This window comes from Phocoena phocoena, chromosome 9, assembly GCF_963924675.1.
Source record: "Phocoena phocoena chromosome 9, mPhoPho1.1, whole genome shotgun sequence".
NCBI lineage: Eukaryota > Metazoa > Chordata > Mammalia > Artiodactyla > Phocoenidae > Phocoena > Phocoena phocoena.
In genome coordinates, this window is record NC_089227.1 from 41,331,524 (window position 1) to 41,350,536 (window position 19,013).

Here is a 19,013-nt window from a genome sequence, read left to right on the forward strand (position 1 = left end):
TCTGACTGGTGTGAGGTGATACCTCATTGTGGTTTTGATATTCATTTCTCTAATAATTAGTGATGTTGAGCATCTTTTCATGTGCATCTTGGCCATCTGTATGTCTTCTCTGGAGATCTCACTTCTTTTTAAGTTCTTACTGGCAGCTACCATTAGCTTTTTTCTAACAGTCTGGTTTTTAAAAAGTACCTTTGGCTTTGACTAACACTTTCCTCATTGTCCTTCCAGCTCTGCCCACTGCCTGGTTCCAGCATGCCACTCCCATATTTTAAATTTTTGGTTACAGCAGCATACGTCTTCAAGGACCATAGTCTTTGCTAGGTATCTATTGCTACATAATGAATTGCCTCAAAATTTAGCTGATTACAGCCAGTAAAATTTATTATCTCAGTTTCCACGTGTCAGAAATTTGGAAGCAACTTAGCTGGGTGGTTCTGACTCAGGGTCTGTTATGAGGCTGTGGTCAAGACTGGCCAGGCCTGCAGTTATCTGAAGGTTGACTGGTGCTAAAGGATCTGCTTCCAATGAGATCATGGGTCAACAGACTTGCATGGAGTCTAGCCTAAAGAAATCACCACTGATGCATACAGAGTTTAAAAGATTAAGTCACATAAAAATGAAATCTTTTTGTGTGAGAAAAAAGCATTTCTCAACTTTATCACAAATATTCCTCATAATATTGATACATAGCTTATGGTTCAGATAGTATTATGAGACTATGGAAGTTAATGATATGGTACATATTATATTATGTTTTACATATGGGAGAAATCAAGATTTAAAGAGGTTAAGTAATTTTTGTAAGAGAGATCAAGTTGATAGGGCCTGAAAATAGATTACTATATTTGGCAACTATGAAATCAGCTATCCTAGTCATTGATTCATCATTCATTGTCTCATCAGATTTAAAGAGCTTGTTCTAATTTTTATACATTTAATTTGATACTCTTATGTAATTTCTTATTAAAGTTTAATTACTTATTGAAGATGAAAGCTCAGCTTGACTTCACAGTGATCTCTCCTTATCCACCAAACTGATTTGTCATTTGAGAGTTATATTTTAAATTAAAGTGAAATTAAATTAAAACTCAAGTCAAAAAAGTTAAGAGCACTCCTTTTTTTTCCTTTAAAAAGAAAATTTAATCCATTTTAGGTCAGTGAATATTCAAAATTTAATTGTTTTTATGTTGATAAATCTACACAAGGGGGTCTCCTAGAGAGAGTGCATACTTATAATTAAATCAATTAGTATAATAGAGAATGGTACAGTATGCCAGGCATTCAGTTTACCAATCTGTGGGATTATTTCAAGAAAGACATCTAAGATCACATGTTTCCTTCTATGCACAGCAAAAATCCTTTGAAATGACCAAAATGAATACAAAATTTAAAAACTTATTTTTCAGTGTTGGAAAAAGGAAGGATACTAGCAATTCTCCAGAAGGTTTGAGGTCTTATGTAGACCACAGTACACAAAGGATTGGATTTAAGGGAATAAGGACTATCTGTGTAGTTAAAATAGTCAAAAGATGGACCCTCTGAGGAAATAAGCACATCAGATTCCCCCAGTAGGAGCCCAAATTTGGAAAACTAGCAGTCTGTAGATATCAGGGGAAAAAAATGGCTGTTTGGAGGGCAAACTGACACATTTGGGTGGACACATTTGCAATACCAGATGTATCAAAAGCTTGAAAAGTTGCAAAACTCTTGGCTAAATTACCTGACCAATATATAACAATCAATGTTTATTGTAACATTCTGTATAGTGTTGGAAAAAAATTTTTATAAGACCTAAATTTCCACAAATAGAATATCAATTAGGTAAATCATGGTAAATTGATACAACATGCCATTCAACCATAGTATAGATCTAATTGTGCAAACATGAAGAACATATGAGATTAACTTTCTAGTAGGGTCAGTCTTTGTGTGTGTGTATGTGTGTGTGTGTGTGTGTGTGTATACCTGAGCCCCCCAACATTTATTGAAACAGAGTTATTTTTATAGCATATTGGGTAGTTAAAAAGAAAATTATAAAACAACTTATAGGATGACCTTAAATTTATTTAAATATATTTTTAATTGCCTAATAGGATGACAGCAAAATATGAAGACTAGTTACCTTTAGTTCATGGGATTTATGAAAAATTTTCTTTCCTGATAATTAGCAGTACTTTCTAGGGTTTTTTTCCTACAGTGATTTGCTCAAGTAAAAACGAAGAGAATTTTTTAAAAATTCTGTGACTTAATCAAGACAGTGTATGGTACTGGCACAAAACCAGAAATATAGATCAATGGAACAGGATAGAAAGCACAGAGATAAACCCACGCACATATGGTCACCTTATCTTTGATAAAGGAGGCAAGAATATACAGTGAAGAAAAGACAGCCTCTTCAATAAGTGGTGCTGGGAAAACTGGACAACTACATGTAAAAAGAATGAAATTAGAACACTTCCTAACACCATACACAAAAATGAACTCAAAATGGATTAAAGACCTAAATGTAAGGCCAGACACTATCAAACTCTTAGAGGAAAACATAGGCAGAACACTCTGTGACATAAATCACAGCAAGATCCTTTTTGATCCACCCCCTAGAGAAATGGAAATAAAAACAAAAATAAACAAATGGGACCTAATGAAACTTCAACGCTTTTGCACAGCAAAGGAAACCATCAACAAGACGAAAAGACAACCCTCAGAATGGGAGAAAATATTTGCAAATGAAACAACTGACAAAGGATTAATCTCCAAAATATACAAGCAACTCATGCAGCTCAATATCAAAAAAACAACAACCCAATCCAAAAATGGGCAGAAGACCTAAATAGACATTTCTCCAAAGAAGATATACAGATTGCCAACAAACACATGAAAGGATGCTCAACATCACTAATCATTAGAGAAATGCAAATCAAACCCGCAATGAGGTATCACCTCACAGCGATCAGAATGACCATCATCAAAGCATCTACAAACAATAAATGCTGGAGAGGGTGTGGAGAAAAGGGAACCCTCCTGCACTGCTGGTGGGAATGTAAATTGATACAGCCACTATGGAGAACAGTGTGGAGGTTCTTTAAAAAACTAAAAATAGAGCTACCATATGACCCAGCATTCTCACTACTGGGCATATACCCTGAGAAAACCATAATTCAAAAAGAGTCATGTACCACAATATTCACTGCAGCTCTATTTACAATAGCCAGGACATGGGAGCAACCTAAGCGTCCATCAACAGATGAACGGATAAAGAAGATGTGGCACATATATACAATGGAATATTACTCAGCCATAAAAAGAAAAGAAATTGAGTTATTTGTAGCGAGGTGGATGGACCTAGAGTCTGTCATACAGGGTGAAGTAAGTCAGAAAGAGAAAAACAAATACCGTATGCTAACACATATATATGGAATCTTAAAAAAAAAGTTGTTCTGAAGAACCTAGGAGCAGGACAGGAATCAAGACGTGGACGTAGAGAATGGACTTGAGGGCACAGGGAGCAGGAAGGGTAAGCTGGGACGAAGTGAGAGAGTGGCATGGACATATATACACTACCAAATGAAAAATAGATAGCTAGTGGGAAGCAGCTACATAGCACAGGGAGATCAGCTCAGTGCTTTGTGACCACCTAGAGGGGAGGGATAGGGAAGGTGGGAGGGAGGCACAAGAGGGAGGGGATATGGGTATATATGTATACGTATAGCTGTTTTACTTTGTTATACAGCAGCAACTAACACAACACTGTAAAGCAATTATACTCCAATAAAGATATTTTTAAAAAAATCTGTGACTTGTGTATTTCAAAATAGGATACTGTGCAGCATTCATGAGACAAAATTTAATATACTACTAAGTTGTTTGTGCATTCCTTGATCATGGTAAACTAGGACGTGCTGTTCCATAAGCAAATCCAGGAGGGAAAATGCATCATCTCATTTGAAGGATGCAGACGTATTTAGTCCAACAAGTAACTGGCTCATCTGAGAGTTTTATAGCAAACAAGGACAGAAAGTAGTTTGCATAATTTTCTCATGCTCCTTTTATAGTGTTTATCTTTTATAAGGTTCTTTGGAACAGTTGCTAGCCACCTGTCAATAATGTGGCCTTTTATAGACTCAACCTTTTATTGTTCTCATGCCCTTGACATACAGAAAAACAACCTTAGAAGGAGTCAGTGTTGAATAGGGTAGGCAACATACTAATTTTAAATTTACAAGACTGTCTTTTGTAGACTGACATAAAGAGAGAGTTTTGAATGATGTGAAGAGAATAGGCATGTTATGAAATCTTCCTTAGGGGGAATAAAAATAAATTATTTTATCAACGTTTTTGGAAATTGAGTTAAGAATTATATTTAAAGCACTAGTCAGTGGAAAACGAAGCCAAGTAGCATTCATTTAAAGTTGTTGTAACAATTTTGCATAATATTGCATCAGTTCCAAGTGAAAATATTTGTATTGTGAGTCCAACAATTACATAAATATTTTGTATATGCAATCATTTGTTTTAACTTCTTTTTAGTGGAATAAGATATCCAGTATATTTTTCTCAATTTACATAAAATCTGTCAAGCTAAGTGTTCTACATGTATTTATTAACCTACACCCTAGAAGTGCTTTCATGATACTGAATGAACACAATCCTACAAATCTGTATGCAGGAATACATTTCCATCTATAAAAGGACATTACCAAGCTCTTAAGTAGAAAGGTGCCTATCTTTTGTTTTGCACACTTAGATTCCAAGTTCTCTGTATATAATCATGAACAAGAATAATAAAGGAAGCAAGTTTCAAACCAATGGAAATTCTTTCTATTCTTGTTAAAAATACAAACATCCTGATACACACACACACACGCTCACGCAGACACACACAACCTTTCCAACACCACCATTTCCCACTCTTAGTAATATGAGATGTGGGGCTACAATTTAATATTTGTGCAGAGACCTGTGAATTAAATATCATATTCTCATACTGTGCTTGGGAGATGACTTCATGTTTTCCTTGATAGAGTTTGCATATTGTGCTTTTCAAATTGCACTTTAAAACATTTGTACTTCTTGAAACGTGGTAGCTACTTGGGCTGATAATTCTTAGCTGCCAAGAGCAACTTTAGATGTGGTCCTCTTTCTGTTCCATATGTGATTATTTTAAGACTACTTGGAGTACAGAACTAGACAGCCTTTCATCAGGTGTGCAGTGGTGAAGATCTGATTTTTCAATAGGTCTGTTAATTGGACACAAGTACAATACCCATGATTTAATGAAAAGTTATGATAGCAGATAAGGTACGCTGCAAAGTGAATGAGTTTTCTTTAGGTTCAATTGTGATTATATTGCCACCTCTACTTTCACTGGTGCCTTCATGCGTTTTTTTTTTTCCCCCGTTAGCCTAGTATTTTTATATATCTCTAGAATTTTCTTGGGATACCTATCTTCTGGTTCTCAATGTAAATATACTTGGAATAAAATAAACCCAACAATGTTATCTATTACTAGCTGGTTAATAGAATCTATGATATTATTTTTGGAACGGAAATTGAATTGAATTTGTATATAGAATGTATGCTTTTTCTAGTTATCTAAGTCAACTTTCGAAATGCTTATTCATTATCAATGTATATGAAATAGTGTAGAATTTTTCTCGAACTCAGTTTCTTTCTTTTGGCATTGATATCAACCACGTAATGCCTTGGATAATAAAATCTGCAAACTAAATTCTCTCTTTTCTGAACAAAATAATTGAGGAAATTCATTCAAAAGCCAGCCATGTAAAAGACATGATCAAACCAAATGTTGCAGAAGATAGCAAAGTTCTGTTCTTAAGGAGCCACTGAATCAGTCTGATGTGATAAACAGATATTGGCAAACTATTATTTAATAAACTAATTAAAATTGTGGTAAACATGATGTGAGAGACATGTGGAGTGTTCTAAGAATGTGTAAGAAGGGATCTCTCCCTAATTTGATGTTAGTAAGCTATGGATCATTTTCAAAGTAGCCATCATTCACTTTTATTTTTGAAGAAACTTATAAGAAAGGCTGGAGTTTTCTGCTAAAATTTGGTTTATAAGAGTAATATCTTCACCCATCCTTATTTTGTCTAGGGTAAATTTCAAACGTAATAGTTAACTAGTGTTGTATAGTTCTACTTCATAATTTTAGAGGGTTTGTTTTTTAGTATGTGTGTTTTCCTTACTCAGTAATAACACACAGACTTAAAGTCAATCCACATTTTGTATACTCAGGTTTCGGTAATAAAATATTAATTTTTATCAGTTGAAACACACCCATTAATAGTAGTACAACCTACCTAAAGAGTACAATTAAATATTTTTAAGTGCCAAATCTATAACTTTCCTATAAAATTTTTTTTTACTTGGACGATAAAAGACTAACTTCTTAATAGTCCTAGTCTGATTCTTCAGTCTAATTTCATAATTAATATCAAAGATTGGAAAACAAAATATCAAGAAGTTGTCTTGGATTACACCTGGGTTTTACACTTTGAGTTAATGCAAGACACTTATATTTTGAAATTTAGACTTAATGGCATATAGCTTACTCCTAACTTGATGGTCCAACATAAACGTATCTTTATATGCTGTATTTAGGATGAGAAATAAAGATTACTATTGTTCAAGTATGAAGGGGAAAATGAATAAATAGCAAAGATTTATGGAATTAACTAAAATTTCATACATTTTACTCTGTTCCCTTGAGAAGGGTCCCACTTTCTGATTCCCAAACTGGATATTTAGGAAATCTCTAAGACAGCATCAACAGATTTATGAATATATATTTTTCTTTGACAAATTAAAAATAAGATTAAAATATTATCAGGTATTCCATGTATACAGATGTAATACACTCACTGACTTTCTTAGCTCATAAAGATTTGACATCAGCACTCTGGGAAGGCTGTTTCCCTGAATGTATTTTAAGCGACTTGTAATTCTCTACATATGCATATGAACTTCATAAAGTAATGATATAGGTATGCCAAATTTTCACGCACCTGTGGTTAGTTAGCACAGTATTTTCAGTCAATCTGTTTTCTGTTTACAACTCCATCATTCCATTTGTAATGAAGTTAACATCTTCCAGTTGTAAACATCTTCCTAGTTAAACAAAATTTAATGTTTAAATATAGTCACATTCTTCATATTTCATTCTTTGTAGATTAATCATTTTGTATAGGAGTATCTAAGTCTCAAGCTCTGAAATCTAGGATTAAAAATAAAAGTCAGAACTGGAGTCTAAAATCCAGGATGTTGTTTTTATTCATTTAAGATGTGAACTTGGCAAGTCACCTCCCCTCCTTGTCACTTGTTTTCCTCATTCATAGAGTGAATCTATTGGCTTAGTTTAGTGGTTTTTACTTTTCAGCGACAGAAGCCTCTTCTCAGACAAAATCTATGTATAATATCAACATACATAAAAATAATAATAATGGAGCTTTTCTTAGGGAAGCAGCAATGAGGGAGGAAGGGAGTGGGGTGGGGCTGAGTGACCCTGGAGCCGGACCGTGTATGCTGCTCGCCCACTTCCCACACAGCCTATTGAAGATGGCTCTAGTCCACATCAAATAATTCCTCAAATGCCAGGGGCCACGTTTTGAAAATCATGTAATTATATGATTATTACATTTCTTTAAAATTCCAAAATAATGTAATCTCTATTACATAAATTGCTATTTGTCTATTAAAGTCTTGAGAATCCTATTATCTACCTTAAAAAATGAAGTGATATATGCAAATATAAGTAGGTTTCAATCTATGATAAGGATTCTAAGGTAAAAAGCCCACGTTTCATTTTAAAGCCACTGACTTAAGTATTCCATAAAATTGCTCCATAATGCCAAGTAGTTCATATTTAGGAAATGAATAAATTGATAAAACTCAAAGTAACCCTTTAGCATGCAGAAAATTCCAAAAATCTTTTAGTCAAATTTTAATTCTCTTACCCATCTTTCTATTTGACTGTGGAGATGAGAAAAAAAAATTTTTTTTGTAAATTTAAGGGCAGAATGTGATAGAATGAATTTTTCACTTCCCAGCTTTGGTTACAAGAAAGTAAACACTTCTGTCAGCACACACGTATGCAACTAATAGATTCTTTCAGTCATAGTATGTACAACAACAGAAAGTGAGAGGGAAGAGAGCATATTCTACAAAATAGTTAATTGCCCCAGGAAAAGAAAAGTCTGCAGGAGACAAAGTTCTTCACAAGCAGCCGTTTTCTTTGCCAGTTAGTGAAATGAATTTGATGGTTATGAGGCAGGAGTAATGGGTTTTCACTGTGACTAGTTTCTAATGTAAGCAAGGGTTCTCTACCTACCTAAAATTAAGCAAGGGTTCTTAATGAGCCGGGAGTTCTCCACCTACTTAAAATTAAGAAAATGAATAAAAGCAAGTTTTCAGTAATCCCAAAAGGACACAAAATGAACTTTTCCCAGCAGTTACCTTATATAGACTCTGTGACACAGTTCCCATTCTGCAAAAATACTGAGTGTAGATCATTACTTTCCAACAGTCATGTACAGAGACCTACTTTATAACACTTCAGGGAAGTTAATGTACTAGATCTTGAAGTACCTTTCTGGAACGTGAAGTAATTTGTAGTTTTCATCTAGTAGCACTGTTAACTCTTGTATCGTTTTTAGGTCCATGGGGCCGATGCATGGGAGACGAATGTGGTCCAGGAGGCATTCAGACCCGGGCTGTGTGGTGTGCTCATGTGGAAGGATGGACAACGTTGCATACAAACTGCAAGCAGGCTGAGAGGCCCAGCAACCAGCAAAATTGTTTCAAAGTTTGTGACTGGCACAAAGAGTTATACGACTGGAGGCTGGGACCCTGGAATCACTGTCAGCCTGTGATTTCAAAAAGCCTGGAGAAACCCCTTGAGTGCGTTAAAGGGGAAGAAGGCATTCAGGTGCGAGAGATAATGTGCATCCAGAAAGAGAAAGACATCCCTGCGGAGGATATCATTTGTGAGTACTTTGAGCCCAAGCCTCTTCTGGAACAGGCCTGCCTCATCCCCTGCCAGCAAGATTGCATCGTATCTGAGTTTTCTGCCTGGTCGGAATGCTCCAAGACTTGTGGCAGTGGGCTCCAGCACCGGACGCGTCATGTGGTGGCGCCCCCCCAGTTTGGAGGCTCAGGCTGTCCAAATCTGACTGAGTTTCAGGTGTGCCAGTCCAGTGCCTGTGAAGCTGAAGAGAGCATGTACAGCTTGCAGGTAGGGCCCTGGAGCACATGCTCGATACCCCACTCGAGGCAAGTAAGACAAGCAAGGAGACGTGGGAAGAATAAAGAACGGGGCAAGGACCGAGGGAAAGGAGTGAAGGATCCGGAGGCCCGTGAACTGATCAAGAAAAAGAGAAATAGAAACAGACAGAACCGACAAGAGAACAAATATTGGGACATCCAGATTGGATACCAGACCAGAGAAGTTATGTGTACGAACAAGACGGGGAAAGCTGCTGATCTGAGGTAACATTTTATTACCATTAAATAAGCGTGTCTCTCTGTCAAGACCATGGGCTAGAGAGTACTTAAGACCTTCTGTACTAAGTCCTGGAATTCATATGTGTACACCTAGGATGAGCTACCCCCAAGTGGGACATTTTCCACTTGAAGACATTTAAACTTTTGTGGTTTTCCTGAAGTTACCTCTGTTTTGTACATGTTTAGGCACTATACCACTAGAGGTAATTTAAATTTTCCTGTCAAAATCTAAAGCATGAGAGACTCTCCATGAGGTGATACTGCTTCTTTAGGTCAGCAGTGCTGTTTTCACCTATAATGGGGGAAAAAAAAAACCGTAGTGAGCTGGAGTTTGGGAATTTTCATTTCAGATACTTATTTTAGTAAGAATAAGGCACACTTATAATCTCCCCAAGTTTATAACATTTTCAGAATTACCCTATAAACAAAATCTAAAGAACCACCCAGGGAGCTATACCTAAGAATAGTTCCTTTTACATTTTATAAAATGGAATAACTCTCCCCAGAGAAGAAGAGGGAAACCAGCAGAAAATAGGTAAGTAAAGGTTATTTAATCATGAGTAGCTTACTTTAGAAAACATGTAATTAATTGACTGCATTGTCTAGACAGAAATTATTTGTCAAATTATCTCTGGGTAAATAATGACTATATTATGAAAGACTTCTCATGCATGATTTATTTCTTGTGAAAATATTCATTGAGGATTATCTAAAGGGTATTATGTTTTCTGGATATTCTAAATTTTGTTCTTGGATAAGCCAGACCATCTGGGAGGGGCTTATTTGGATCATTTGCATAATTGCTTCTCCTGAAATATTTATGTAACTATGATTGGACTGAACTGAGAGAAATTATGGCAACATCACTCAGAATTTTATATCATATTTATTGTAGAAGTGACATTGGAAGTGTCATCTACTCCATTGCACAGTCTGTTCTCTTGATTAAAAACACATAAGATAAATTTCACTGAAGTCTCAACCCATGTGCTTCTGGTGAGCATCTGGATCGTTTTCCTTATGGCCCCTGGATATCTTGTAATAGATCACGTTTTCCTGTTTACCTTGGGAACATAAGTAGGACTGTGTGGCATGCGTGTTGTTTACTAATACCCCCCACTGGCTTCATGTTCTTCTCACCCTCATTATTTTCTTTCATTCATTCTTGTCTAATGATTTTGCTATCTGTGGATTTTGAAAGCTGACTGAAAGCCTTTTTGGAGCAGGATATAGTTTCAATAAGTGAGTAAACAAACAATTGATGTATCTGCCTAAGACAATTTCTCTCATCATACCATTGTTCTGGTCACTATTTTTAGGATATTTGCTACTCCCTCTTTGTACATACATTTTCTTTCAGCCGTACAGTAATTTGCTCTCTCTCTGTTCTGAGGTCATCAATCCAACTCTTTTCCTGGTCTTGCTAAAGGCTGCTTCTCCTGCCTTCATTCCCCAGGTTCCCTGTGACTCCTTGAGAGAGAGAGAGAGGGAGAGGGAGAGGGAGAGGGAGAGGAAGTGTGTGTGTGTGTGTGTGTGTGTGTGTGTGTGTGTATGTGTTCACCTCTGATTCTGTGTCATGGACATTTTAATTTCAATCCCTGTTTAATTCTTTTCTGACTGTCCTTTTCCTGGTGATTTTCTGATCTCTTTTCCTGAAGTATTACAGTTATATTAGTTACTTGGCTCCCACCATGTAATTGAATAAGCCTCCAAGGCAACTTGAGTTGTCTCCTGCTGTCGCTAGGTTAATATGCTGTAGACGTTTAATTTCATGTTGACTACTCAATTAAAAGTATACTTAGAGTAGTAGCTACTACTGCATAGAGCCTGATATTTCCATCCAGTTATTTGTAAGCAAATAGATATAAAAATCTGTAGATCCTCTGCCGGGTGCTTATATTCCATTAGAAATACCGTATCTATTCCAATAAAATGGTAGTTGCATGTATGTTATAACTTGCTGGGGTATAAATTAAATATTATGTTAAACAAATTGCTTCTTAATATTACTCTTATTTGACAATTATATATAAGAATAATATGAATAAGTATATATGATTAAGAAAGTTAGTCTTAGTAAAGAAGATACAACAATTAGGTATTTTGCCTACATTTTTCTCAAACATTACACCATACCAGCGAAGCTTTTTAAAGTGAAGAATGGATGGATAACTCCAACAAAGTACAGGACCACAGGTGAAAGACTTGATGATTAAAGTGCTTCATCTTATATCAAATTCAGAAACAATTTTATTGTGTAAGAGGATAAAAAAGTCCTTTAGTAAGGCTAAAACAGTCCTATTACAATAACTAAATGAATTTATCTAAATAAACCTAAGAATCTTGGGGAAGCAATTCATAGGGCAAATAAAAATAAGTTTAGTAGAACTGCTGCTAGAACTGCAAAGCTAAAGATGATAGATTTCCCATGCTTTCTGCTTTCGAACAGACTAAAATCAGTAAGAATGAAAAACATGAATGCAAGTCCATCTTTTATGACAATAGGAAACAGTCACAGTCCCAAACCACAATTGATAGAGAAGATTATAGATTAATTTTCAATCTATAAATTAAATAGATCTAACTGAGGAGGAAAGTTAAAGGGGCATTATGTCTTTATAGCTTTCATGAGCACTTAAAATCTCTAAGAGTAGCCTGTAACTTCTGAGGGGCCAGGTTAATGGCATGTTTTATGATGGCATGGTCTGTGTTAGTGAAAGGGCTGCTGAAGCCTTCTTGTGTTCTGTTTGAAAACGGAATGGCATAATAACACTGAGGGGAACTCACTATGCCATTATTGCCAAGAAAAGACTATTAGTTTGATGAACTGGGGGATTAAAGTTTTGATGACCAGTGGAAGAGAATTCTAAATTATTACACACACCATGACGCAGGGGGCTTCCCTGTGAACCAGTGATTTTCAGCCAGGCTTGAGTAGCGTCTTACCCCAGGTGAAGAGTTGTTTTGAAAGTTTCAACAGACAGCTCTTCAAGAAACCAAATGTATTAAAGAGAATATGGTCTTCTGAATCAAAACCAGAAGTAATTTTAGTATTCAAAGAAGAGTCAAGAAAATAGAATTTTAAAAGTGATTTGAGAGAGCTCTGAAAAGGAAGAGAATTACAAAACAAGTAAATAAATTCACATTACATGCAACGGTAATTGGAAAATTTTTGTTGGTAAGAGGAGTCAGTGAGATGGAGAACAGTTTAAGAACATCAACTCCAATTTTTTAAAAAGATGATGGGTCTGGAAAGGAGACCACTATATAACATTCTGGAATTCCTAAAGATAGGACCAGAAAAAGAACAGAAAAAAGAAAAAACAAGATATAACAAAACGCCCAAAATATAATAGAAGACTTTCCTGAAGTTGGAAGACTTTAATCCACAGATTGAAATTGCACAGGGCCAATATTCTGGTAGAGGAGGCCGAAATAATGTCCTCATGGACATTAGAACAATTTTATAAAGAGAGACAAAGAGACACCAAACCAAAGACCAGGTTAGTACCCAGTTCTGAAACACTAGAAGCATTTCCTTTATAGTCAAAAATGAGACAGGACTGCACATTATCTTCACTGTTAACATTGATCTGTAAGTATTACTCAATGTAGTTGAAAAGAGAAAGAAATTAAAATTGGAAAACAGGTGGGAATATTAAGATTTTTCCAGATGTTATAGAAAACTCAAGATATTCAATTGAAAATATATTATAAATAATAAAATACCTCAATAGGGTGGATGGACACAAAGATAATATCTCAAAATCAATATAGTCCCTAGATGCAAACAACAATTAGCTAAACATGGACACAAAAAATTAAAATATCCCATTTACAATAGTAAAAATTCTGTTAATAAACCTAATTATAAAATTTCTGCACATAATACCAGACTTTGAAAGTACAAAAGTAAATGTGTGCCTATCTAGAACATCTAATAAATATATCAATTGTCCCTACATTGTTACTATAAAATTAACAAGAGAAAAATAAGTAAAAGCCAGGAAAATTCTGAAAAATAGAAAAGACTAGTGTCACAAGATAATTAAATGCATTTTATTCTTTGAATAATAATAATTTTATGTTAGCACATGAATAATCAGATCAGAAAAGGGTCTAGAAAAAAGCTCCCCAGAATCCTGCAGTATGGCGCCAACAGTGAAGGAGCATTTCCAAGTTGGGAGAAAAGATATAATTTAATCAATTTGTTTTTGTTTGGAGGGCAATTGCTTTGCCACGTAAAGAAGAAGAGGAAGAAGGAAGGGGAAAAAAGAATTGTATCACTTTTTCAATTGTATACCCAAACAAAGTCCAGGTTCATTGAGTACTTAAAAATGTTTTCTTTTTAAATACTAGAAGAAAGGATAGAAAGTTGAAGTCTCAAAATAAGGAAGGTATCCTTATGTGACCTATTAGGCCACAGAATGAAGAAAACATACAGGAAAAGATTCATCTCTACGATTATATTTATTTGAATAAAGAAAATTTTGCTCAGGAAAAATGTTAACCAATTAAAATCCAAGTAGCAAATGAAGAAAAAATATTTGTGATATGTAAAATTGACAAAGAGCTAGTTTTCTTAATGCATAAAAAGCTCCTACAAATCATTAGGGAAAAATTCCAAAATCTAATATAAAAATCAGCATAAGTTTAAGAGAATGAAAAGACAAGCCACACTGGGGAAAACATTTGCAAGACGCATTTGATAAAGGGCTATTATCCAAAACACACAAAGAACTCTTAAAACTCAACAGTAATTAAACAAACTACTGGATTAAAAACTGGACTAGAAACCTTAACAAATACCTCGCCAAAGAAGATATACAGAAGGCAGACTAAGCATATGAAAAGATGCTCCACATCATATGTCATCAAGTAGATGCAAATTAAAACAACAATATGATACCACTACACACCTATTAGAATGGCCAAAATCCAAAATAACGACAACACCAAAAGCTGGTGACGATGTAGAGCAACAGGGACTCTCCTACATTGCTGGTGGGAATGCATAATGGTACCGCCACTTTGGAAGACAGTATGGCAGTTTCTTACAAAGCTAAACATACTCTTCCCATGTGATCCAGCAATCATGCTTCACCAAGAATTTACCCAAAGGAGCTGAAAACTTATGTCCACACAGAAATCTACACATGAATGTTTATAACAGCTTTATTCATAATTGCCAAAACTTAGAGGCAACCAAGATGTCCTTCAGTAGGCGAATGGATCAAGAAACCATGTTACATTCAGACAATAGAATATTATTCATTGCTTAAAAAGAAATGAGCTATCAAGCCATGAAAACACATGGAGGAAACTTAAATGCATATTACTGAGTGAAAGAAGCCAATCTGCAAAGACTGCATACTGCATGATTCCAACTATAATATATGGCATTGTGGAAATGGCAAAAGTAATGGAGACAATAAGTAGATCTGTGTTGCCAGGGGTTAGATGGAAGGGTAGGATGAATAGGCAGGGCACAGAGGATTTTCAGTGCAGTGAAACTACTCCATACTATGACAGTTGATATATTTCCAAACCCATAGAATGTACAACACCAAGCGTGAGTCATAATATAAACTGTGGGCTTTGGGTGATAATGATGTGTCAGTGTTGGTTCATCAGTTGTAACAAATGTACCACTCAGGGGGATGCTGGTAATGGGTGAGGCTATGCATGTGTCGAGGCAGAGGGTGTATGGGAACTGTTTATATTTTCAACTCAATTTTGCTGTGAACTTAAAACTGCCCTAAAAAATAAAGTCTATTAAAATCAGCAAAGGACAGGATCAGGTCAGAGAAAATATGCTAATCTTCAATCATAATTAAGAAATATAAAACATTTAAAATCTCATTTTCACCTGTCAAATTAGCAAATAAAAATGTTTGATAGTGTATCAGGGTTTACAGCCTCCAGGTTTGGTGATTCACTAAAAGGGCTCAGAGGAATCAGCATATAGTTGCATTCATAGGTAAGATTTATTACAGTGAAAGGATGCAAAGCAAAATCAGCCAGGGAAAACGTGCATTGAGAAAAGGTGAGAGGAAACCAGAAGCGAGCTTCCAGGGTCCTCTCCCTGAGGAGTTTCGCAGCCTACGCTTAACTCCTCCAGCAAAGAGCTGCAGCAACACGGGCAAGGCATTGTCTACTTGGGAAAGCTCACTAAAGACTCAGTGCCCCCAAGCTTTTATTGGCAGTTGATCACATAGGCACCCTCAACCTGGCATGTACAAAAATTCCAAACTCCCAGAGGGAAAGCAACTATTCACCATAAATCACATTGTTTAGACAAACAAATTAAGCACAGAGAGCCACTTTATCATTTAGAGAAAATTTTATATCAATGTAGGGAACTGTTTACCAGGTAAGTTCCCAGATGCCAGCCAAAGGCCAGTCCTGCAAACAGACCTTGTATGGATAGAAGTCTGAGACTTGCTTGCTATTTTATCAACAATAGTATTTAATATTAAAGAAATTGGGGAAAGAGTTGCTCTTATACAGTTTTGGTGGGGGCAAAAATAGGTACAAATATCTGAAAAATAATGTTATAATACGTGTCAAAATTAAAAATACACGTTCCTTTGGCAGTGATTTTATTCCTGGAAATGTTTTCTAAAATATATCTGTGTAAATGTGTGTACATCTCTCATTGTAGCATGATTTGTTACAGAAAAACAATCTAAATCCAACCAATAAAGGACTACTTAAATCATGGTGCTTCCACGTGTGGAATGCCACGTAGTTATTACCAACTGAGATACGTATCTCAATCAGTGCAGGCTGCTATAACAGAGTATCATAGACTAGGTGGCTTATAAACAACAGAAAAAATTTTTTTTCACAGTTCTGGAGACTGAGAAGTCCAAAATCAAGGCATCAGAAAATCTGGTGTCTGATAAGGGCCCTCTTCCAGGTTGCAGACTGCTCACTTCTCACTGTATCTTCTCATGGCAGAAAGAGGGGAAGAGAGCTCTCTCTACGGTTCCTTTGTAAGTCCACTAATCCCATTCATGAGAGCTCTACCCTCATGATTACCTCTGAAAGGTCCCACCTCCTAATAGCATCACACCGAGGGTTAAGGTTTTCAACATACGAATTTTGGGGGCACACAAACATTCAGTCCATTGCAGTATGTGACTTCTAATTAAACATAAGGGAGTAAAGGTAGTTTTATATTAATTCACTGCCTTGAAATTAGCCAGAAACACCAATAAAGGAAATAATCACTTCTATTTACAGTAAAAAAAAGAAAAAAAAAGAAAGTATCCACGTGAAAAATCCAGATCTAAAGGACGGAGGAATCTAGGACTTGAGGTGGGGAGATTCCTTTAAAGTAATTAGGGCCCAATCCAGGAAGATCCGTTCAAGAATCTTTTCCTTGGAATATCTCAGTCTTGGGAGGTAGGCATGGACCATCCACAGAGGTGATGGGAAAAGTCCCTTAGGATCCAGTTCCTCACCCTAGAACCACAGGGGAAGTATAGCTGGAGGAACAGAACATAACTCCCCTCATCTCTTGGCTGAGTTAAGTTGTCAAAAGTGAAGTGGAGAAGAAGGGGATATAGGAGGCAGACATTTCTAGATTGCAGCAAGCATAGCTTTAAGGCTTGTAAGATCTAAGGGTTTGCTGTAAGCCACCCTCCCATCTGGAAAGCTTTTAGCTGTCCCAGCTCACCAATTCCTGAAATAAAGACCTGACTATGCATTTCAAAGGCACATGTTTCAGGAATAGCTATGAAATCTGCTATATGTAATGCAAGAAGTATTTAGTGGAAATAGAGCCTACTTTTGAAAATACCTTCCTTTTGAACACGCACTGTTTTGTTGTATTGTCTGACAAACGCAGTTAGTTGTAACTATAAATCTAATGGAAGCATTGTCAAGAAGTGTGGAAAATTCAGCCCAGTAAATTCCTGAGGGAATAAGAATTAGAATTTAAAACAGATTTCTGTTGGCTAAGACAAAAAAAAAAAAATAGCTTTATCCAGCTTCCAGATAACTCCATGAATCAGACATTTTAGGCACAAATATGTAAGGATAAAAAACAACTGGGTCCATAAACATAGTCAACTCATCTTTGACAAAGAAGCAAAAGCCATACAATGGAGCAATGATAGTCTCTTCAACAAATGATGCTGGAACAACTGAATATCCACGTGCAAAAAAAAAGAATCTAGACATAGACCTTACACTCTTCACAAAAATTAACTCAGCCTCCAGCAACCAAGATGTCCTTCAGTAGGTGAATGGATAAAGAAACTGTGTTTACATTCAGACAATGAAATATCATTCAGTGCTAAAAAGAAATAAGCTATCAAGCCATGAAAACACATGGAGGAAGCTTAAATGCATATTACAAAGTGAAAGAAGCCAATCTGAAAGGCTACATACTGTGTGATTCCAACTACATATGTGATATTCTGGAAAAGGCAAAACTATGGAGACAATAAAAAGATCAGTGTTGCCAGGGATTAGATAGGAGGAAGAGATGAATAGGGAAGGTTTATAGGGCAGTGAAAGTACTGTGTATGATATCATACTGATGGATAAATGCCGTTGTACTTTCATTCAAACTCAGAATGCACAACCCCAAGAGTGAACCGTAATGTAAACTATGGACTTTGAGTGATTATGATGTGTCAAAGTAGGTTCATCCTTGGTAAAAAAAATGTACCTTTCTAGTGAGTAATGTTAGTAATGGGGGAAGCTGTGCACGTGTGAGGGCAGGGAGTACATGGAAAATCTCGGTGCCTTCCTCTCAATTTTGTTGTAAAACTAAAAGTGCTCTAAAATAAATAATCTTTTTAAAAAACTGGGTGATACATGAAGAGGAAAATAATCTAGTAAATCCTAGAAATACTGACAAATTGGAGTACTTTTCTCTCATTTTGTTATCAATTTTCTTTTTTTTTTTAGCCTCTATATAAATTCAATCTTAGCATTTCAAATAGTAATGAATCATGCTCAAGTGACTTTCTGATTTTTTTTCCTAAACTCATGCTTTTTTGACATACCCTCTAAACTTCAAACTTAAATCTGTTGAATAGGAAATTGTATTTCTTCTCAACACAGTCTCTCTATTTATGCCTGATTCCTGTTTTACTCTAGGATACTTGTTGTTGAATACTCCATCCTTCTCTTTTCGGCTTGCCCTCTAGAATGGTCATATAAAAGTTCAATATAAAGCTACTGGCTTTACAACAGTCTGAAAATTTCGCTCAGTCAACAAGAGGGGAATTTAAGTAATGGATAATTATGAGAAATAAGTACTCAGTAAGAAAAGGGAAACCTGTGCACTCATGGCTCCACAACATTGAACAAGTCATTTAAACTTTCTGGGACTCAGTTTTTTTTCACCCATAAACCATATGTGTGTATGGCAATGGGCAGTGATGAGCGAAAGAAGGAGGGATCTTAAAAATTCTCTAAAGGCCTTCCAAGTTTTGTGATTCCAATGAACCTTGAGCCAAAACCATACCTGA

At 35.8% G+C, this 19,013-nt stretch overlaps 1 protein-coding gene across 1 annotated transcript in view; it reads left to right on the forward strand.

Moving 5' to 3' along the window:
- THSD7A (thrombospondin type 1 domain containing 7A) overlaps positions 1-19,013 on the forward strand; it is a 449,328-nt gene that overhangs the window by 179,900 nt on the left and 250,415 nt on the right. The window contains exon 2 of the mRNA XM_065883756.1: positions 8,676-9,507. Within this exon, the coding sequence (XP_065739828.1) occupies positions 8,676-9,507 (832 nt within the window). The remainder of the gene's footprint in view (positions 1-8,675; positions 9,508-19,013) is intronic.